At 50.2% G+C, this 18,683-nt stretch overlaps 1 protein-coding gene across 3 annotated transcripts in view; it reads left to right on the top strand.

Moving 5' to 3' along the window:
- The window catches only part of SH3RF3 (SH3 domain containing ring finger 3), a 116,949-nt gene that overhangs the window by 53,228 nt on the left and 45,038 nt on the right, over nt 1-18,683 (top strand). The window contains exons 2-3 of one of the 3 annotated variants that reach the window (XM_074354483.1): nt 3,701-3,955; nt 17,093-17,188. In XM_074354483.1, coding sequence (XP_074210584.1) covers nt 3,701-3,955; nt 17,093-17,188 — 351 coding nt within the window. The remainder of the gene's footprint in view (nt 1-3,700; nt 3,956-17,092; nt 17,189-18,683) is intronic. The other 2 variants (XM_074354484.1, XM_074354485.1) reach the window with 2 other exon arrangements.

The raw sequence follows: 18,683 nt of genomic DNA, 5'->3' as shown, positions 1-18,683 counted from the left end.
GCGGGGTGGGGGTAGCCCCACCACCTTCCAGCAGAATCCCAGGAACATCAGTGAGTCTCCCGCCGAGAGAGTGGAGCAGCGAACTTGAGAAGAGTGCCTTTGACAAAGTCTGGGAAAGCTTTAAAAAAAGGAAAAAAAGAAAAAGGTACATTTACTCTTTAATCCTTCTTAATCTTGGTGAAACACGAGACTCAGCCAAAGGCAGCTTCTACCCTCACAGTCACATCACACGACAGGACTTGGCAGTGTCCTCGCCCCCCTGCATGGGGACACACCGTGTACCTGTGGGCAGTAGCGTGTTTCCATGACCTTCTCAGTGAGAGATGTTCTGCTCCTCACAGCACAGGGCCTGGTGCAGGACCTGGTGTATCATAAATTCTTAGAGAAACAGGTGTCCAAATATGAGGCAGAAAAAAACCCATCAGAACAAAAGAATGAAAGAAAAACCAGGACCTAAATGTAGCTTTTAATGAGAAAAAGGGAAGAAGGAACTTGAAATAGAACACCAATGGTAAACGTGGAGTATGAGATACTGACAGCTCCACTGCAGATGAAGTTCATAAACTAGAAGACAGGCCGCATTCTGGTTAAACACATGATTAACACATGCCTTTTCAGGTAATTCTAAACTTGAAGAATGTCCTCGTTAGAAGAAAAGCACGTGTGTGGCAACTTTCACAGCAATGTTAGGATAAGTGCTTTGGTTTGAAAACTGTCTATGATTAAAGAAATGGTAAATCATACCTCAGATCCCCCAAGTTAGTCAGAATGTTGGCTAAGCTGCTAATGATGTTGCGGAAAAATGTGTTACAGCTCCGTTGTGACAGCAACCTGAGTCCGCTCAGCAGTCGTAGGGTTTATTACGCCAGCGGCCCCGACGAGTTAACACTTCAAGCTCTGGACCCCGTTTGTAGGGTTACACAGGCCTTTTATAGGCTGCCAGTTTTACACTTTGCAACGTCATATGCTAATAGAGTATAACAGAAGTTGACCAACCAGGAACAAGCTTTGTAGAAATAGACCAATCAGGAGTGAGCTCCATGCAAAGGAAGTACTACAAATGGACCAATCAGAAGTTAGGGAAGTGGACCAATCAGAAGTGAGAGTAATAACCAATCAGAAGTAAAGGAAATAACCAATTAGAAGTGAGCTCAGGGAACCAATAGAATTCTAGGTGTAAGTTAGCCACTTCAGAGGCAAAAAGTGAGATAGAGGCTCTGGGCCAGGGAACGGGACGGTGCTGGGAGGAGCGCAGCGGCCCTGCCTAGGGGTCCTGCAGGTCTTTTTATGGGGCTTCCCGCCTCAATGAGAAGATCCGAAAACGCAGCGGCTCCATCAGGATAAAATACAGCTTTTTCACATGACATGCAGGCTCTTTTCCACAAGGTCATCTGAGGACCCAGGTCCTTCCCTCCTTTGCTCAGAGTGTAATCCTTGTGGAAAAATCTGCCCCTATCATGCTGTTCAGGGCATGGGAGGGGAGTTACAAGAAATGGAATTTCCTTCTAAATGTCATTACAAAACACAGCCCAGAATTGGCACGAGGCCCTCTTGCTTGCCTGCATTGACTGGGATTTTGACACATGGCCAAGGCCCTTGTGAGCAAGGCTGGGAGGTGAAGTTGTTAGCTGCTGAGCTTGGCCGCAGTTGAAACTTGGAAGCTTCTCCCCTGCAGGAGGAGCTGGTGGACTCTGGGGATGACGGGCTGTCTCTGCTGCCGTCTCAGCCCTTTCTTTGCTTGACTGCGCTGGGCGCTCTCCCCAGGGGGCTGCTCACCGTCTGGGGAACTCCCCGGGATGTTTCTCCCCCATGAGGCAGGCCCAATGTCTCCAGCTCCAAGCCTTCACTCAGCCTGGCTCCTGTTTGAGCGATCACTGAGATTTCCAGCCCTCTGGGCCCAGGATACAATAGGATCTGGGGCTACATGGACCATGGACCTCCCATCCTGGGAACAGTCCTTCCAGCGCGAGGCCCTTGGCCAGGCCCTAAGCCAGCGACTGGCGTGGCGGCCCACACAGTCATCCATTCGGTAGGTGTTTCGAGCATGTAATCTGCCCAGGCCAGGGTCGGAAACGCAACATCAGCAAAAGCAGGCCAGTGTCTGTGCAGGGGGCAGGGAGTCTACAGGGAGCTCCACAGGCAGCACGTGCTACCTGGGGAGCACCGAGTAAGGAGAACCGGTGAGTCCTCTGTCCATGCTCTTCGCCCAGCCTTCTAGGGGTCGGGCAGTGAGGCCTGGTCGCGGGGAAGGCACCCGGGAACCTGGTGGGCAGCCCAGTGCACGCAGTGCATTTGTGAAGCTGGCCTACACGTCGACTGGGAGGTGATGGAGATGGGGCTGAGGTGCTGGCAGGGGGTCCCTGCGCTCCACGAGTAGGAGGTTGCCCTGGCAAGACTGTGCAACGTCTGAGTCATGCGCCGTGAGGTTGACATTGTCTTAATTATTACTAGTGCCCTGCAGGGCCCTGTGTTAATTATCCCACAGCATCCCTGTGTGTTTCCGTTTTGTCTCCCTTTTATTTCTTCTCCTGAACGTCGTGAGCCTGCAGAGTGGGGCTCAGCGCAACATTTGACTCAGCAGTCCCTGCAAGGGGCGCACGCACAGTGAGCGCTCAGAGGACGGGCAGGGCCCCGCAGGCCTCCTGGGCTGGGCTGGGGACTGGGGTCAGGGGTCCTCTGACTGCTGCTGTATCATCCCAGGGGGGTCTTTCCCCGTAAGAGTGTTCGCCTGCCCTGGGCCCTCATCATGGACTAGTTAATCTCATAAAGGGCTTGAAGATGAAAGGGTGGAGGTGCTGAGAGACACTGGCTCTGGGCGTTTCCTGGCAGTGAGATCCGGGTTCTCATGGCAGCTGCCCTCTCGGTGTCGTCTTTGCCCCCAGAATTGCGTCTTGGGTCGTAGAGGTTACTGCCCTCTCGGTTTTGCTCTGTGAGCAGCTGATGGTGGAGGTCTGGGGAGGGATTCGTGAGCTGGGTGTACCCCGCTCTCCTGGCCCTGTTCCCCTTTCCCTCCTCTCGTCTCCTCCTTGTCCACCGAAGGGAGCAGACAAGCGTGGCTGCCTCCCAGATGTGGCTGGAGCCAGTGAGGTTGGTTGCTTGCTCCCAGCCCTGCACTTGGACCTTGGGGTCAGGCTCTGACCTCGGGGTCGGGGCCTGGCCACCCACTCGGTCCACCCCTGCCTGTGCTCAGAAGGCGTCTGTCCCCTCTCCAGGCTGGAACTCGTGGGAGCTGGGGATGGCCTTTTCCCCGACCTCTGGGGGTGGGTTTACAGCGGTTGCCACTTCCCCACTGCCGTGCCCCAGGCCCCGTCTCAGAAATAACCTGAGCACATGGAATTAATGGGCACATCTCAGGCCCCTGCCATGTCAAGGGGTGGTTGGGCAAGCACCTAGCACTCTCTCCTGGGGCCTCGATGTAACAGTGGCCATGCGGTCGGGGGACTGATGGACCAGAGGGTCCTGGGAGATGGGAGAGCGTGGGCCGTGGGCCGTGGTGGGAGGGGTGAGGGCAGGCGGCAGGGGTGGTGGTCTAGGGGAGTTACCGTGGTGGGCCCCTCTGCAGTGCCCTCCTCCAGCAGGGCTGTGGCCCTGTGTTCCTGTGACGGGCCCCCTCCTGGGGTCTCAGACACAGGCCCGCGGTCCGGGCGCCAGGCAGGCCAGGTGGGCAGCCGCTGAGTAACCAGTCGTGTTCTGCTTTCAGAGCCTTCCCCAGCCGCCCTCCGGCAAAGTCCCGCACAGTCACGAGGGGAAGGAGCCCGGGGACCTCAGGTTCAGCAAGGGGGACGTCATTGTCCTGCGGCACCGGGTGGATGAGCACTGGTACCATGGCTTCCTGCCCACCAGCTACGTCCCAGGCCTGCGGCCCCTGCCCCAGGCCCCACCCCAGGGCAAAGCGCTCTATGATTTCGAGATGAAAGACAGAGACCAGGACAAGGACTGTCTGACCTTCAGCAAGGTAAGGTGGGCTCCAAAGCAGCCGTCTCCCCACCGCAGCCCAGCCGGGAGCCTGGGCCTCGCAGTCCCAGCAGATGTGACTCCCAGCCCTCCCTGAGCCTCCTCAGGGGACAGCAGTGGTTTCTTCTTCCTGAGGGTCGGCTGGGTGGAAGGAGAGGGCACACAGCCAGCCAGACGCCTGCTGGTAACAGGGACAGGACCCTCATTACCTGAGTCACAGTGTGTCCAGGGCTCGTGGGCCCTGGGAGGGGGCTCTCTGGGGAAACTGCGGCAGCGACCCCCGTCAGGTCCTGGGGTGGGAGCTGGGCCCGGAAGCCAGCCTGTCATGGTCCCTCCTGGAGAGCACAGGGGTGGACACTTGTGCTTGGGTCATTCAAAGTGGCCAGTGAGGCCACGGGACCTGGTTAGTGAGAAACCAGTAGCATTTACTGCGTGCTTGTCCTGGGGGTGCGTCAGGTGGAGGGGCCTGGTTTCTGGCCTCCTGGCCTCAGGGACGTAAAGTGCAGAGGGGACAGAGGTGAACGTCCCTCCTCCCTGGCTTCCCCACCTCCTCCTGCTCCCCAGGCTTCTGCCTGGCAGCAGCCATGAAGTTACCTTCATTGATTAGTTAATTGCCTCTAGGACCACCAGGGTCCCCAGGGAGAGGTGGGAGCCTGTCTGCCCGCTGTCAAAGCTCTAAGAGGCTGTGTTGCCACCTGAGGCTCGCTGGGCCCCGCCCTCCCCCACCTCCCAGTCCTGTCTCCTCCCGCTCTCCCTGGCTCCCATCTCCCTGCCTCTCAGGCGGGTGGGCACGCGGGTGTAAACAGAGCTGGACTCCAGCTCCATCTCCGACTTCAGAGCCCACGGCAGCTCATCGTGCTTCTCCCCGTCTGCTCAGAGCAGAACTTGGCTGTGAGTCCCCAGCACTCCGCTTTGAGCAAAACTGGCTGGTTCTGTGCAGGCCGCGCTGGCTGCCGTTTGTGTCTTGTTCCCATTGTTCAGCCTGACGGTGAATAGTCTGTTTTCACTCAGGGATTCAGCTCTTTCCTCCTTCCTTCCATCAAGGTGTTCTGGTGATAATTCCCATTGTCGTCTGGCCCTGCAGCTCCCTGAAGCAGCACCAGCCTCCCTCTCCCTCCCTCCCCACTCCCCCCCCCCACAGGAGGCCATCATGCTCACTTCTCCGCCCAGCCCCCCGAGAGACCCCTGGGCCCTGGCGCTCTGTGCTATCACTTGGGACCAAGAGCAGAAACTCCCACTGCCCCTTGGGGTCTGGTCAGGCCCTTGTAAGGAGACAGACCTGTCATGGGTCCAGGCACAGACGTAGGGCGCTCCTCACAGCCTTCATGGCAGGAGAGCTCACCGAGCAGGCAGCTGGCCGCAGAGCCAGGGCCTCCAGTGTCTCCTGGCAAAGCCTCCCTCCCTTCACTGCCATCACCTGCTCCACGTATGAGCCTCTGCTTGGGACTCTCATAGCTGGGGTGAAGAACAGAGCCCACTGGACAAGAGGACAGAGGGGCATGTGTCCACTTGTCAACCAAACGTGCCGGCCTGACCCTGCCCGGGCGCCTGACGCCTGGCGGGAGAGATGGGGACACAAGTCCAGGGTCATGTGTCTGGAGGACAGTTCCCGAGCATGAAGGGCTTGCGGGTCTCCCGGGGGCAGACAGGGGTCTCGTAAGCACTGCACAGTCACATGGTGTTTAATGTCTGGTATTTCCAAAGAAGTCTTAAAGCCGCCTTCGTGGGAAAAGCGGGAACTCGTCCTGTGGTGGCACCGCTTGAGCTCTGCATCCTGCGGGTCTGGGTCCTGGCACCCGGCGGTGATGGGGGCGACCCCGTGGGCGGGGCGGGGGTGTGGCCAGGAGGGGCAGACTCGGCAGCTCCTCCATGGGCGCCCGGTGCGGGCGAGGGTGCGGGGCGGTGCGCGGACCTCAGGCCACTCTTCCAGGGCTTTCTTTCCTTCAATCCGTGGATGAACGTGGGGAGTTGGAGACCCCTGGGTGAGACTTCGGTGGGGACGGTGCTGTGACTCCCCCACATGTTCCCTGCCTTGCTCACCCAGGCTTTATACCAGCACCCCCTGCGCCCCCTGCTCAGATGAGGGCACAGCTCCCGCACCCAGGCACCTGCTCTTTCTCATCTCTCACCCCCAGATGCCTCCAGACAGCCTCCAAGGGGCATGAGCGAGGCCTCCTGGCTCTCCTGGCGGGTTTGCTGCCCGCGGGGCCGCTGAGGTTTCCCTCCGCGTGCTGGAACGCTGCTTCTGACAGCCTGTCACCTGAAGTGGCCACGCGGTTCAGGCAGCTCGGTTTTGCTTCCAGGGAATGTTTTGTTGTTCGGATATGTCCGTTCTGGCCTCAGCAAGGAAAGAGGGGGCGTCTCAAGTCCATGGAGGATGCCTTTACCTTTAAAGAGCCTTGCTGTGATGGGATCGATTCGGTTTAAGACAGCACGAGGCATGAGCACCAAGGCAAGGCTCGCCCTTAGTGGCAGCTTCCGAACAGTCCTATTAAACTGCGTTGATTGAAGCCACTCGAAAACCAGTCTTCGTTTCGTTTAGGAGGAGAAAGAATAGTTGCTTCTTGTAAAGCAGCTATAAAAAGCAATTTCATAATTTCTTAGCAGCCTCACTTCAAAAAAGCTGAGCATGTGCGAACAAAAAGACAGAAGGAAGCAGCGCAGCGTCCCCTCTGTCAGCGGTTCTTTCGAGCTCTCCGTAGGCCTCCGGGGCACTGCCCTCCACGTGGCAGGGAGAGGCTCGGGCATCAGGAGCCCTGGGTGCAGGGCCTTCACAGTTAGGGGTCCCCGTGTGAGCTCAGCCCTGTGGCGTCAGGAGCCCACGTGTGACTCGTCTCAGAGGTACCGGCACCCGAGCCGCAGTGGGACCCAGGCCCACCATCGCAGCCCCTGCTCATCCTCATCTCGTGTCCTCCCTCCCCACCCAGCCCTGCAGGGCCCGAGGTGAGCTCCGAGTCAGCAGAGAGCACTGTTAAAACACCCCTGGTTGTCCTGACTTCAGCAGGCTCCCCTCCTGCTGGCCTCGCCACGAGACCCTGCCCTGTGGTGTCTTACGCGGCTGAATGTTTAATCATCCTTCCCAAACGTGGGATTCTCTTCTTTGTGAATTCACCCAGCATTGATCCCAAACTGTGTTCTGATCGGGGGACAGATATAGTGGAGACGGAGCACATGGATTCAGAGACTGGGCTCTAGGGTGAGACAAGGATTCCAATTGTGACACCTTTACTTTTGTACGGTGACTTTGGGACATGTGTTTCACCTTTGAGTCCTTTTTTTTTTTTTTTTTTTTTTTTTTTGACTGTAAAATGGGGTTGACAGTAGGACTCAATGGGCAAAGGCATTTAGGGAACCGACCTCGAAACAGACACTCAGCCGGCTCTCGCTTCCGCCCTCGCTGGCTCCCTGTTCTGTCAGGTGCACCTCGCTTCTTGTGTTGGCCCAGGGCGCTCCCGGGAGGGTGGGCCTCCACAGACACTCGCTTTGTGGAGCCGAGATTGCGGGCGGTCCCCTGTCCCCGATCACTCTGGGCCACACCTTGGAGGGGCTGCCGGGGGGTGTGGAGCCTCCTCAGCTACTACGTCAAGGCTGCTGTGCCCATCGCTGGGCATCCGAGGCCCACCATGTGCCCTCTGTCCTGAGGGGCAGTCAGGATGCTCTCAGGGTGAGAAGACTCAGATCTTGCACCAGGGACCAAACAGGTGAGCCTGGGGGAGTGGGCAGCTCCGACTCACCTCTCCTTCCCCAGTGCTGTGTTCTGCTCGGGCTGTTCGGCTCCCGGACTGCCTTACAGCTGGGCAGCAGCTGCAGGCTCCGAGGGCGCGGCTTCCCCGAGGGGACCAGCTTTCTGAAACACGGCAGCAAGTCAGAGGCCTGACGGGAATCCGGTGTTGCTTTCCTGGTTCTGGTCAGTGGTGGGAGAAGTCGTGACTGTTTCCAGGGCATGCGGGATCTTATGCCGTAGTTCTGAGGTGCCGCCTGGCGCTCAGTGGTCCTCGCTGAGGTGGCATCAGAGCAGTGGGGAAGGAGGGAGGTCAGTCACCTGCCTGTGTGCGGGGACTGGTGGCACCCTGCACAGCCCAGCCTCCCCCACATCCTCCAGCCCCGGCCGTGGACCCAGAACTGCTTTGTTGATATCTGAGCCGGATCAGGCACCTGCCACCAGGTGCCCCCAAATGCAGCTGGGACGGCCTGGATTTTCAGGTGAGGGGCAGGCGGGCTGTGCAGGCCCCACCTGCTGATGTCCTGGCCTCGCAGCAGAACTTTAACACGACTGCCCCGTGCTAGGCTGTGCCAGACTCATGGGGTTGGATGAGGCCCCTGTGTTGTGAGTGGGCACCGAGCTCTCCCTGGGGAGGGACGTTTGCCTCCTCTGCCAGCCCCTGGGGAGTGTCGAGGGGATGCCCCTGAACTGGGTGAGGAGCAGGTTGGCTGCGTGTGGCCCTTGGAAGACCAGCTCCCCCGCTTAAGTGATGGGGCTCTTTAGGGGGCAGCTCTCCCTTCTGTGGAGCTGCGTCTGCTGCTCAGGACCTGGGGGCCCAGAGTGGAGGCCCCCAAACCTCCCCGCATGCAGGCTCCACGCCCCACTTCTCCAGTTTTCTGTGCTCAATTTCAGACTCTTCACTTCATGTTGGCTTCCTCAGGATGTGATGTCCCTTTTAGAGGTGTGTCAGGACCACAGGCAGGACTCAGGGCGCGCCATGGCTTGTCCACACTGGAAAAATTGTTACTTTTAAAAAAGAGCTTTTTATCTAAGTACAGCACAATATACCGACCAGTCCACTAGTCAGAATGATGCAGCTTGGTGGTTGGAAAGAAAATGTCCTCAAATCACTACCCAGCGGAGGAGTGGTGGGTGCCGGGACCCCCAGCCCTCCACCTTCCCTCTGGGTCTTCCGGCACCGTGGAGAGCGAGTCTGCTCTTGAACATCAGGTGAACAGAATATGCAGGATGTACCTCCGTGTCCAGCTTTGTTTTCTCCGCACGTTGTGTGTGTGAGCTGCACCTATGTTGTGTGAGTGCTGCAGTCTGTTCATGTCCATCGCTCTGTGGCACTTTCAGCCATTTTTCAAATTGACTTAATTTGTAGAGCAGTTTCAGGTTCATGCCTGAACTGAGCAGAAGGTACAAAGATTTTCCATACACCCTGCCCCGGCGTGCACAGCCTGCCCCGCCGTCAGCATCCCCAGCGGATGGAGCATTTGTTGCCGCTGATAAACCCATGTTGACATGTAATCACCACCCAAAGCACGTAGTTTACATTACTGTTCACTCTGGGTGTTGTCTATCCTACGGGTTTGGACGAATGTGTAACGACACGTACGCACCATTCTAGAGTATCATACAGATGGTTTCATGCCCTAAAACTCTGTGCGCCACCTAATCCTGCCTCCCTCCCCACAGCCCCTAGCGATCACTGATGCTTTCCCTGTGTCCCCACAGTTTTGCCTTTTTCAGAACGTCATTTTGTTGGGATCGTACAGTAAGTAGTCTTTTCAGATTGGCTTCTTTCACTTAGTCATGTGCATTAAGGTTCCTCCATGTGTTTTCATGACTTGATAGCTCATTTCCTTTTAGCACTGAGTAACATTCCATTGTCTGGATGGACCACAGTTTATTTAGCCATTCACCTACCAAAGGACAACTTTGTTGCTTCCAAGATTAGTTGCTGTGAACCCCCACGTGCAGGTTTTCATGTGGACATGTTTTCAGCTCGTTCCAGTAAATACCAGGGAGTGTGACTGCTGGATTGCATGGCAAAAGTACATTTAGTTTTGTAAGAAACCGCCGAATTTTCTTCCAAGGTGGCCGTGCCATTTCACTTTTCCACCAGCAGTGACGAGAGTTCCTGTTGCTCCACATCCTCACCAGCGCCTGGTGTTGTCAGGGTTTGGGTCTTGTCCATTCTAATAAGGTGTGTAGTGGTGTCTCGTTGTTTTAGTTTGCACCTCCCTGGTGACATATGATGTGGAGTATTTGCCATCTGTGTGTCTCCTTTAGTGAGGTGTGTGTTAAGGTCTTTGGCCCATTTTAAAGTTCAACTGTTTATTTTCTTATTGTTGAATTTTAAAGAGTTGCTTGTATATTTTGGGTAACAGTCCTTCATCAGATATGTCTTTTGCAAATATTTCACCAGTCCATGGCTTGTCTTTTCATTCTCTTCACAGTGTCTTTCACAGAGCAGGAATTTTTAATTTTAATGAAGTCCAGCTTATCAATTCTTTTTTTCATGGACCAGCCTTTGATGTTGTATTCAGAAGTCATCACCAAACCCAAGGGCATCTGGATTTTCTCCTGTCGTCTTCTAAGAGTTTTACAGTTTTGCATTTTACACTTAGAGCTGTGGTCCATTGTAATTTTTGTGAAAGATGTAAGGTCTGTGTCTAGATTCTTTTTTTTTTTCCCATGTGGTTGTCCAGTTGTTCTGGCACCATTTGTTGAGGAGCCTCTTTGCTCATTGTAGTGCCTTCGCTCCTTCATCAAAGACAAGTGGACCACATTTATGTGGGTCGGTTTCTAGGCTCTCCATTCTGTTCCATTGATCTATTTTTATATTCTATCACAGTCCCACACTGTCTTCAGCACTGTAGCTTTACAGTAAGTCTCGAAGTCAGACAGTGCCAGTCTTTGTTCTTTTCTTTGAGTGTTGAGTTGGCTCTCCTGATCTTTCGCCTCTCCAGATACAGTTCAGAGTCAGTTTGTCAGTATCCACAAAAAAGCTTGCTGAGACTTTGATTGGGATTGCACCGAATCTAGAAGTTGAGAAAAACTGACCTTGTGACAATATCGAGCCCTCCTACCCGTGAACATTGAACATCTGTTTATTTAGTTCATATTCGATTTTGTTCATCTGAGTTTTGTAACTTTCCTCATAAAAGCCTTGTACTATTTTGTTAGATTTATACCTAAATCTAGAGATAATCTAGGTGTGTGTTTCATGTTTTCAGGTGCTAATGTGAATGGTATTGTACCTTTAATGTCAAATTCCACTTGTTCATTGCTAGTGTATAGAAAAGTATTTAATTTTTGTGTATTAATCTATATCCTGAAACCTTGCTATAATTGCTTATTGGTTGTAGTTTTCTGTTGATTCTTTCAGATATTCCACACAGACAATCATGTCATCTGCAAACAAAGACAGTTTTATTTATTTCTTCCCAATCTGTATACCTTTTGTTTCCTTTTCTTGCCTTATTGCATTAGCTAGGACTTTGACTATAATATTGAAAGGCTTTGGTTGAAGAGGACATCCTTGCCTTGTTTTTGGTCTTAGGAAAAGCTTCACATTTCTCACCATTAAGAATGATGTTAGCTGAAGGGTTTTGTAAATGTTCTTTTTCAAATTGAGGAAGTTTCACTCTATTTCTAATTTACTAACTACTATTTCTAATTTAAAAATCATGAATTGGTGTTTGATTTTTGTCATGCTTTTTCTGCATCTATTAATGTAAGGATGTGATTTTTCTTCTTTAGCCCATTGATGTGATGGATTACATTCACTGATTTTTTTAAACATTTTTTTATTGAGTTATAGTCATTTTACAATGTTGTGTCAAATTCCAGTGTAGAGCACAATTTTTCAGTTATACATGAACATACATATATTCATTGTCACATCTTTTTTCGCTGTGAGCTATTCATTGATTTTTTTAATGTTAAACAAGCTTTGCATACCTGGGATAAACCCTAGTTGGTCATGCTGTGTAATTCTTTTTATATTTTGTTGGATTCAACTTGCTAATATTTTGTTGAGGATTTTTGCGATTAGGTTTGCGAGAGACATTGCAGTCTTCTTTGCCTACTGTGTCTTTGTCTAGTTTGTATTAGTATATTGCTGGCCTCGGAATGAGTTAGGAAGTAGTCCCTATGCTTCTCTCTTTTGAAAGAAAGTGTTAGAGAATTTGGTATAATTTCTTCCTTAAATGTTTGGTAGAGTGCACAAGTGAACCCATCTAGGTCTGGTGCTTTTTTACTTTGGAAGTTTATTAATTATTGATTCAATTTGTTTAACAGATAGAGGCCTATTCAGATTGTCTGTTTCTTCTTGTGTGAGTTTTGACAGATTGTGTTCTTAAAGGAACTGGTTCATTTTATTTATCCAATTTGTGGGCATAGAATTGTTCGTAATATTTCTTTATTATCCTTTTAATGCCCATGGGATCTGTGGTAATGTCCCCTCTTTCATTACTGATATTAGTAATTTGTGCTGCCTGTCTTTTTTCTTGTTTATCTTGGTTAGAAGCTAATCAGTTTTATTGATCTTTTGATCTTAGTTTTGTTGATTTTTAAAAATTGATTCTATGTTTTCAACTTCATTGATTTCTGCTTTAATTTTTATTATGTCTTTTCTTCTACTTACTTTGGATTTAATTTGCTCTTCTCTTTTAATTTCCTAAGATGGAAGCTTGGATTATTGATTTTAGGTTTTCTTCTTTTCTGATTTACATATTCAAAGTTATAAATTTACCCTTAAGCACTACTTGCACTGCAGCCCACAAAGTTTAACAAATTGTGTTTTTATTTTCATTTATTTTAAAATATTTAAAATTTTCTCTTGATACTTCTTATTTGAACTGAATATAATTAGAATTGTGTTAATTTCCAAGCCTTTTGAAATTTTCTAAGTATCTTTCTGATATTGATTCCTAGTTTAATTCCATTGTGGTCTGAGAGTAGACCTTGTATGGTTTCTGTCTTTTAACTTTGTTAAGGTGTGTTTCATGGCCCAAAATGTGAACCGTCTTGGTGAGTGTTCATGTGAGCTTGAATAGGATGAGTGTTTTGCTATTACTGGTAGTGCTGAGTTCAACTATGTCTTTACTGATTTTCTGCCTGCTGGATGTGTCCATGCCTGACAGTGGGGCACTGACGTCTCCAATCTTTAATAGTAGATTCATCTGTTTCTCCTTGTAGTTCTATCAATTTTTGCTTCACGTATTTTGACACTCTGTTGTTGGATGCATACATGTTAAGACTTGTTATCTTCTTGGAGAATTGACACCTTCATCATTATGTAATGCTCTTCTTTATCCCTGAACTTTCCTTGTTTTGAAGTCTGCTTTATCTGAAATTAATATAGCTACTCCTACTTTCTTCTGAGTAGTGTTAACATAGTGTATCTTGCTTTATACCTTTACTTTTAATTTATGTGTCTCTTTATATTTAAAGTGGGTTTTTTGTAGAAAACATACAGTTGAGTTTGGTTTTTTGATCCACCTTTACAATCTCTGTCTTTCAATTTGTGCATTTAGACTGTTGCTATTCAAAGTGATTATTGATATTGTTGGATTAATATTTACCACATTTGTTTCTGTTTTCTATTTTGTTCTTGATTTTTGTTCCTGTTTTTGTTTTCCACTTTTTTTTTGCCTTTTTCTGTTTTAATTGAGCAATTTATATGATTGCATTTTCTCTCCTGTCTTAGCATATCAGTTGTACCTTTAAAAAATTTTTTTATTGGTTGCCCTAGAGATTGCTATATATATTTATAACTAATTTAAGTCCACTTTCAAATAACACTATACTGTTTCACAGGTAGTGTGGGTACCTTATAATAACAACATAATCCTAATTCCTTCCTCCTGTCCACTGTGTCATTGTTGTTCATTTAATTTACATATAAACATGTGTAAGTGTATATATACACAAACTATATATGTGAGATACATACATGATATGTACATCAGCGTATGTAATCAGGTACATTGTTGCTATTACTATTTTGAACAAATTATTATCTTGCTAACTCAATTAAGAATAAGGAAAATAAGTTCTTACTTTACCTTCACTTATTCCTTTGCCAGTATTCTTTCTTTATGTAGATTCAAGGTTCTGACCTGTATAAACTTTTCTTCTCTCTAAGGAACTTCTTTTAACATTTCTTGCAAAGCAAGTCTACTGGCAACAAATTCCCTCAGTTTTTGTTTGTCTCAGAAATTCTTTATTCCTCCCTCACTGTTGAAGGATAATTTTGCAGGGTGTAAAATTCTCAGTCATTATTCTGTCAAATATTTCTTTAGTTCCTTTTTTTCTTTCTTCTCCTGCCTATGTTCCCATTATGTGTATATAACACCTTCGGTAGTTATCCCACAGTTCTTGGATATCCTGTTCTTTTCTGGATTTTTGTTTATTTATTTTTCAGTCTTTGTTCTCTTTGCAGTTTTGGAGGTTTCTGTTAAGATATCCTTAGGCACAGAGATTCTTTCCTCGGCCGTGTTAAATCTGCCAGTAAGCCTATCAGAGGCACTCTGTTTTTGTTACAGAGCTTTTGATCTCTAGCATTTCTTTTTGGTTCTTTCTTGGACTTACCATCTCCCAGTTTACACTGCCCATCTGTTCTCGCATGCTGTCTACTTAATCCATTAGAGCCCTTAACAGATTAATCATAGCTGGTTTAAATTCCCTGTGTGATAATTCCAGCACTCCTGCCGTATCTGAGTCTGATTCTGATGCTTGCTCTGTCTCTGCAAACTGTCTGTTGCCTTTTAGGACATCTAGTCATTTGTTCTGGTGGTTGGACAGGAGGAAGCAGGTAAGAGGAGCCGCTATAAGTAGGCCTTCAGAGACGCCGCGGTGAGGGGTGGGCGGGGAGACGTGCTCTGCAGCCTGTGACCCTGTTGTTAGAGCTCGGTCTTCCAAGGAGCTGCACCTCCAGGCAATGAGCTCCACCTGTTCATCTCCGCACCCCCTCCTCCATGGCTGGGACAGGGTGGCAGGGGTGGGCTGCAGGGGGCATGGCACTGGTGGACTCACCACCATTTATCTAATTAACCCTCTGGCTGTGCGGTTGTCTCCAGTTTCTCTCTAGTTGAACAAACACTGTAATGAACACATCCAGAGCTAAACCTTCTTGCATGTCTTTGATCTTTTTAGGATAGAGTCTCTAGGAGTGTTTTTGTCAGCTCAGCGGGTGTGAGGGCTCTCGTGTTTGATAGGACTGCCAAACTGCCACCAGAAACTTACCTCCCCACCAGAAGTGGGGACCACGCTGTGAGCTGGCTTGTGTTCATCCCTGCTAATCTGATAGACACCGAAGAACAAGGAGAAAATGAATCTTCTTGTCTAAAATTGTATTTTTTTAATATTAGTCAGGAATCACATTTTTAAGTGTATTTAACTGCAGGCTGCTTTTCTTCCTTTTTGTGAGTTGCCTGATTTTTCCGCTTGGCCTGTTTCTCTTTTAAGGTCTTTTCTCTTTTTCCTGCTGTGTCTCTAAGTCCTTATGTAGTGAGGATATTAGGTATTTGTCTCCAGTGTGTCCTGCAAGTATTTTTCTAGAGTGTTTGCCTTTCTGTTTTGTTCTTGCTGTTTTTAACTAGAGAATTTCATTTTTCTGTAACCAAATCTTTGTTATTTACTTCTTAAGACCGTCCTCAGCTCAAGATTAAATACCTATTCGTATTTTTTTTTTGGACATTCAACTTTTTTCTCCTAACATTTAAATCTTTAATACTTACGGAATTAATTTTGGACTTAATACAGTGAATTAGAGAACTAACTTTATTTTTTTAATGATTAGCCAATTTTAATCACATTTTATAACTGATTATTGCTGGTTGATGGGAAAACCAATGATTTTCATGTATTTATTTTAAAATTAGAAGCCTTTCTCAAATTCTTACTTATTCTCATTTTTAGTTGCTATTGTTTTTCTAGGCAGAAAATTGTATGATGTTTTTTCCAATATTCATACTTCCTAGTTTCTTTCATTTATTTGACTCTAATTTCTAGACCAGTCTCAAATAATAGTGTGGATATTATAGTATTTTATCTTTTACCAAAATTAATCTGGTATTTTTCTTTTTACTTTACAGAATTAAATGTCTTTTTTGTTTTATTTTTCTCTTGCCTTCAATTATTTGTCCCTCTGCACTGTTGGCAAAGTCTCGGGGGTCACCCTTGGACTGAGTCTGAGTGGAGTTCACCACGGGCACAGGGCTCTCTTGGTTGGGAACTTGGTATGAGATAAGCAAGGTGCAGGGTTACGGGGCCGTCTCTGTCCATCCCTCCTCAAGCCTGCTGGCCACTCTGGCCCTTGAGGTCACCAGGAAGCCCTCCCGCCCTCCTGGCCAAGACTGACTACAAGGAGCCCTAGCGGGTGTCGTCCTGCAGCCGAGCGCCAGCCACCCTGTAATGTGTCGTGTGCATAGTATCAATAGGAAAAAGAAATGTTCTACTCATCAGCTGTATGTTTAAGCTGGGACCTTGGGGGTGAGGACGGAGAGCGAGGGTGCTCTTGCCCTGCACTGCTCCCTGCTCTCCCAGGAGGGGTGGCAGGGCCGTGGGGAAGCTCCCAGGACAGAGCCGCAGCCGGGCCTCTCCCTCCTCGCTCTGGGAGCCTCGTTCCACCTCGCCCAGAGCCACGCCCTGAGCCACGCAGCTTCTCTGACAGTGTTGGCAGGTCCGTCGGCCTGAAACGTCCCTCTGACCTTGAGAGAGGCCCGTGTTCCCACATGACTTCTGCACACTAAGGTGGTGAAAGCCCCTGGGGAAGCAGGTGGTGCCCTCAGGTCTGGTCGGCCCCTGCGTGTGCTTCAGCCCAGGTGGGCCCTGAGTCCTGGCAGAGCCCTGGGCGGGTGTCCACTGCACCCTATGTGCCCCACATGGTCCCCCCTTCACTGCTGCCCGCCAGCGCTTCCCTCTTTATCCTCCCTCCATGCTCACGGTCTGTCCCTGTGGCCCTTGGCCCCGTGGCACCTGGCCGTGTCCCCCTCCCAGCCGCCTGGCATCCTGACTCTGTCCTTGGTGCTGTCTGGCATGATGGGGACTTGAGAGCGTTATTCAGAGCTCCGTGTTCCCATGACTCCAAATAAATGGAGTTGGACTGGGTCATATTTTGTGCTTTGATGGAGCCAGAAACTTAGAAACCTTGGTTGAATTTATATTTACTGAAAACAGCTTTATTCATAAATAAATATTAGGAACATGAATTTAAAATACTAACTGTATTGTAAACTGCCACACACTTCCACTGGAGGGTGTCTGCTGCGGGAGACGCGGGGTGAGGACGCGGGTAGACGGTTTTCACGTCCGATCTCAGGATCAGTATCGCTTAGAATCTTTCCTTCAAGGCTACTAACAAACCTCTTGGTTCTGTTTTTGTACCTGTGTGTGTGTGTCTACTCGGCCCCGTTCCAGGATGAAGTCCTGACTGTGATCAGAAGAGTGGATGACAACTGGGCGGAGGGGATGCTGGGGGACAAGATTGGGATCTTCCCCCTGCTGTACGTGGAGGTGAGTCTGTGCTCCCAGACCCCTCTTCTTGCCCTCTGTTGTTTGTTTCGCCAGACTGGGGGTGCCCTGGCCTTGGAGCCTGCTTCTAAGGAGAACAGTAATCTGAGATCGGATGGCGGCGGCCTTTGGGTTTTATTCAAACCCTGTGGCCTATGAGGTTTGCCTCGGCCTCCTGGGAGTGGTCTGTGTGGGCCGGACGGTCCGTCATCTTAGCGCCTGGGCCACGAGGCAGGGCTCCGTGCAGACCTGGGCCCAGCCTTGTTTTTCCAAGACTCTCCCAGGTTCTGCTGCTCTTGCCCCCAGACCCCAGGGGAGAAGAGCTCATACTGGGAGGCCGCCTTTCCCTGTGACTCTGCAGACAGCTAAAGGGCGCGTAGAGGCCTCCAGGACTCCGGGTTTGGGGCAGCTCATCCAGCTGCAGGTCCCTGATGGGGAGACAGTTTGGGCCAATTTAAGGGCTGATGATTTCCCGCCTCTTCTCTGTAACCAAGAAGCACCAGGTTTCCAGCGAGTCAGTTATGGGCAGTGACCAAGCGGGCAGCACTCAGACCTTTGACCTTTAAACCCTTGGTCGTAGTGGGCTGTGTGTGCATCTGCTGTTGGTCAGCGCATGTCCACGTGTGCACGTCCACAGACTGACCACACACCCAACCCATGCATCTCTGTGTCCTCTGGGGATGTTCGTTCAGCCTCTCAGCTGCCCCACTGTGAACACCAGGGGCCCCCCGCTTGACAGAAGGGCCCCCGCTGATGAGGGGCGGAGCCAGACGTATTCCCAGGGGACTGCCCCGGACTCAGCCCCCTGCTCAGGGCAGGGCTGCCCCTGACGCAGGGACTGGGCGGGCTCTGCCCCTGCTCAGCCCCGTGGGCCGGTGGGTTCCGTTACCTGCTGGTTGTGGCATCCAAGGCTCTTTGCAGTTTAGCCTCCTCTGTTTTTCCAGTTTCTGGCCCTTTCCTCCCCTTTCCCTAAATGTTCTGCACCAATGGTTCTCACACTTCCTCAGGATAAACAGCTCAGGAGTTCTGAGACCCTCCTACAACACTGAGTCCACACACTGCACACACACTCCTCTCTGGTTCCCCTGTGAGGGACACACACGTGCACACATGTGCACACACACGCTGCACTCTGGCCCCTGTGAGGACCACAGTCCCCAGCACCTCCAGCCTCATATGTGCATTTGCTTCAACTCTGGGGGGTGATCTCCATCTTGCTGCTTTAGACACCAGAACTCGATGCACAAAACCAGATGTGGAGAGTCTGAGCTCCCTACATCTTTGGCCAGTGGAACGTCTTCCCAGGCAGACTCTTACAGGGCCACTTGAAGACAGACAGGGATGTCCCTAGGAACTGGCCACGATGCCCTGAACTGGAGTCAACTCAGATGCCCATCACGGTGGGACAGGTGCCGGAGCTGGGGCATCTACGTGAGGGTGCTGCCCAGCAGAGAGGGTGAAAAGACTACTTTAAAAGCATGGATGCATCTCACAGACA

Source organism: Camelus bactrianus, chromosome 28 (genome assembly GCF_048773025.1).
Source record: "Camelus bactrianus isolate YW-2024 breed Bactrian camel chromosome 28, ASM4877302v1, whole genome shotgun sequence".
NCBI classification, from domain to species: domain Eukaryota; kingdom Metazoa; phylum Chordata; class Mammalia; order Artiodactyla; family Camelidae; genus Camelus; species Camelus bactrianus.
The sequence above is the reverse complement of the archived record's forward strand: the minus strand, read 5'-3'. Positions and strand labels throughout refer to the sequence as shown.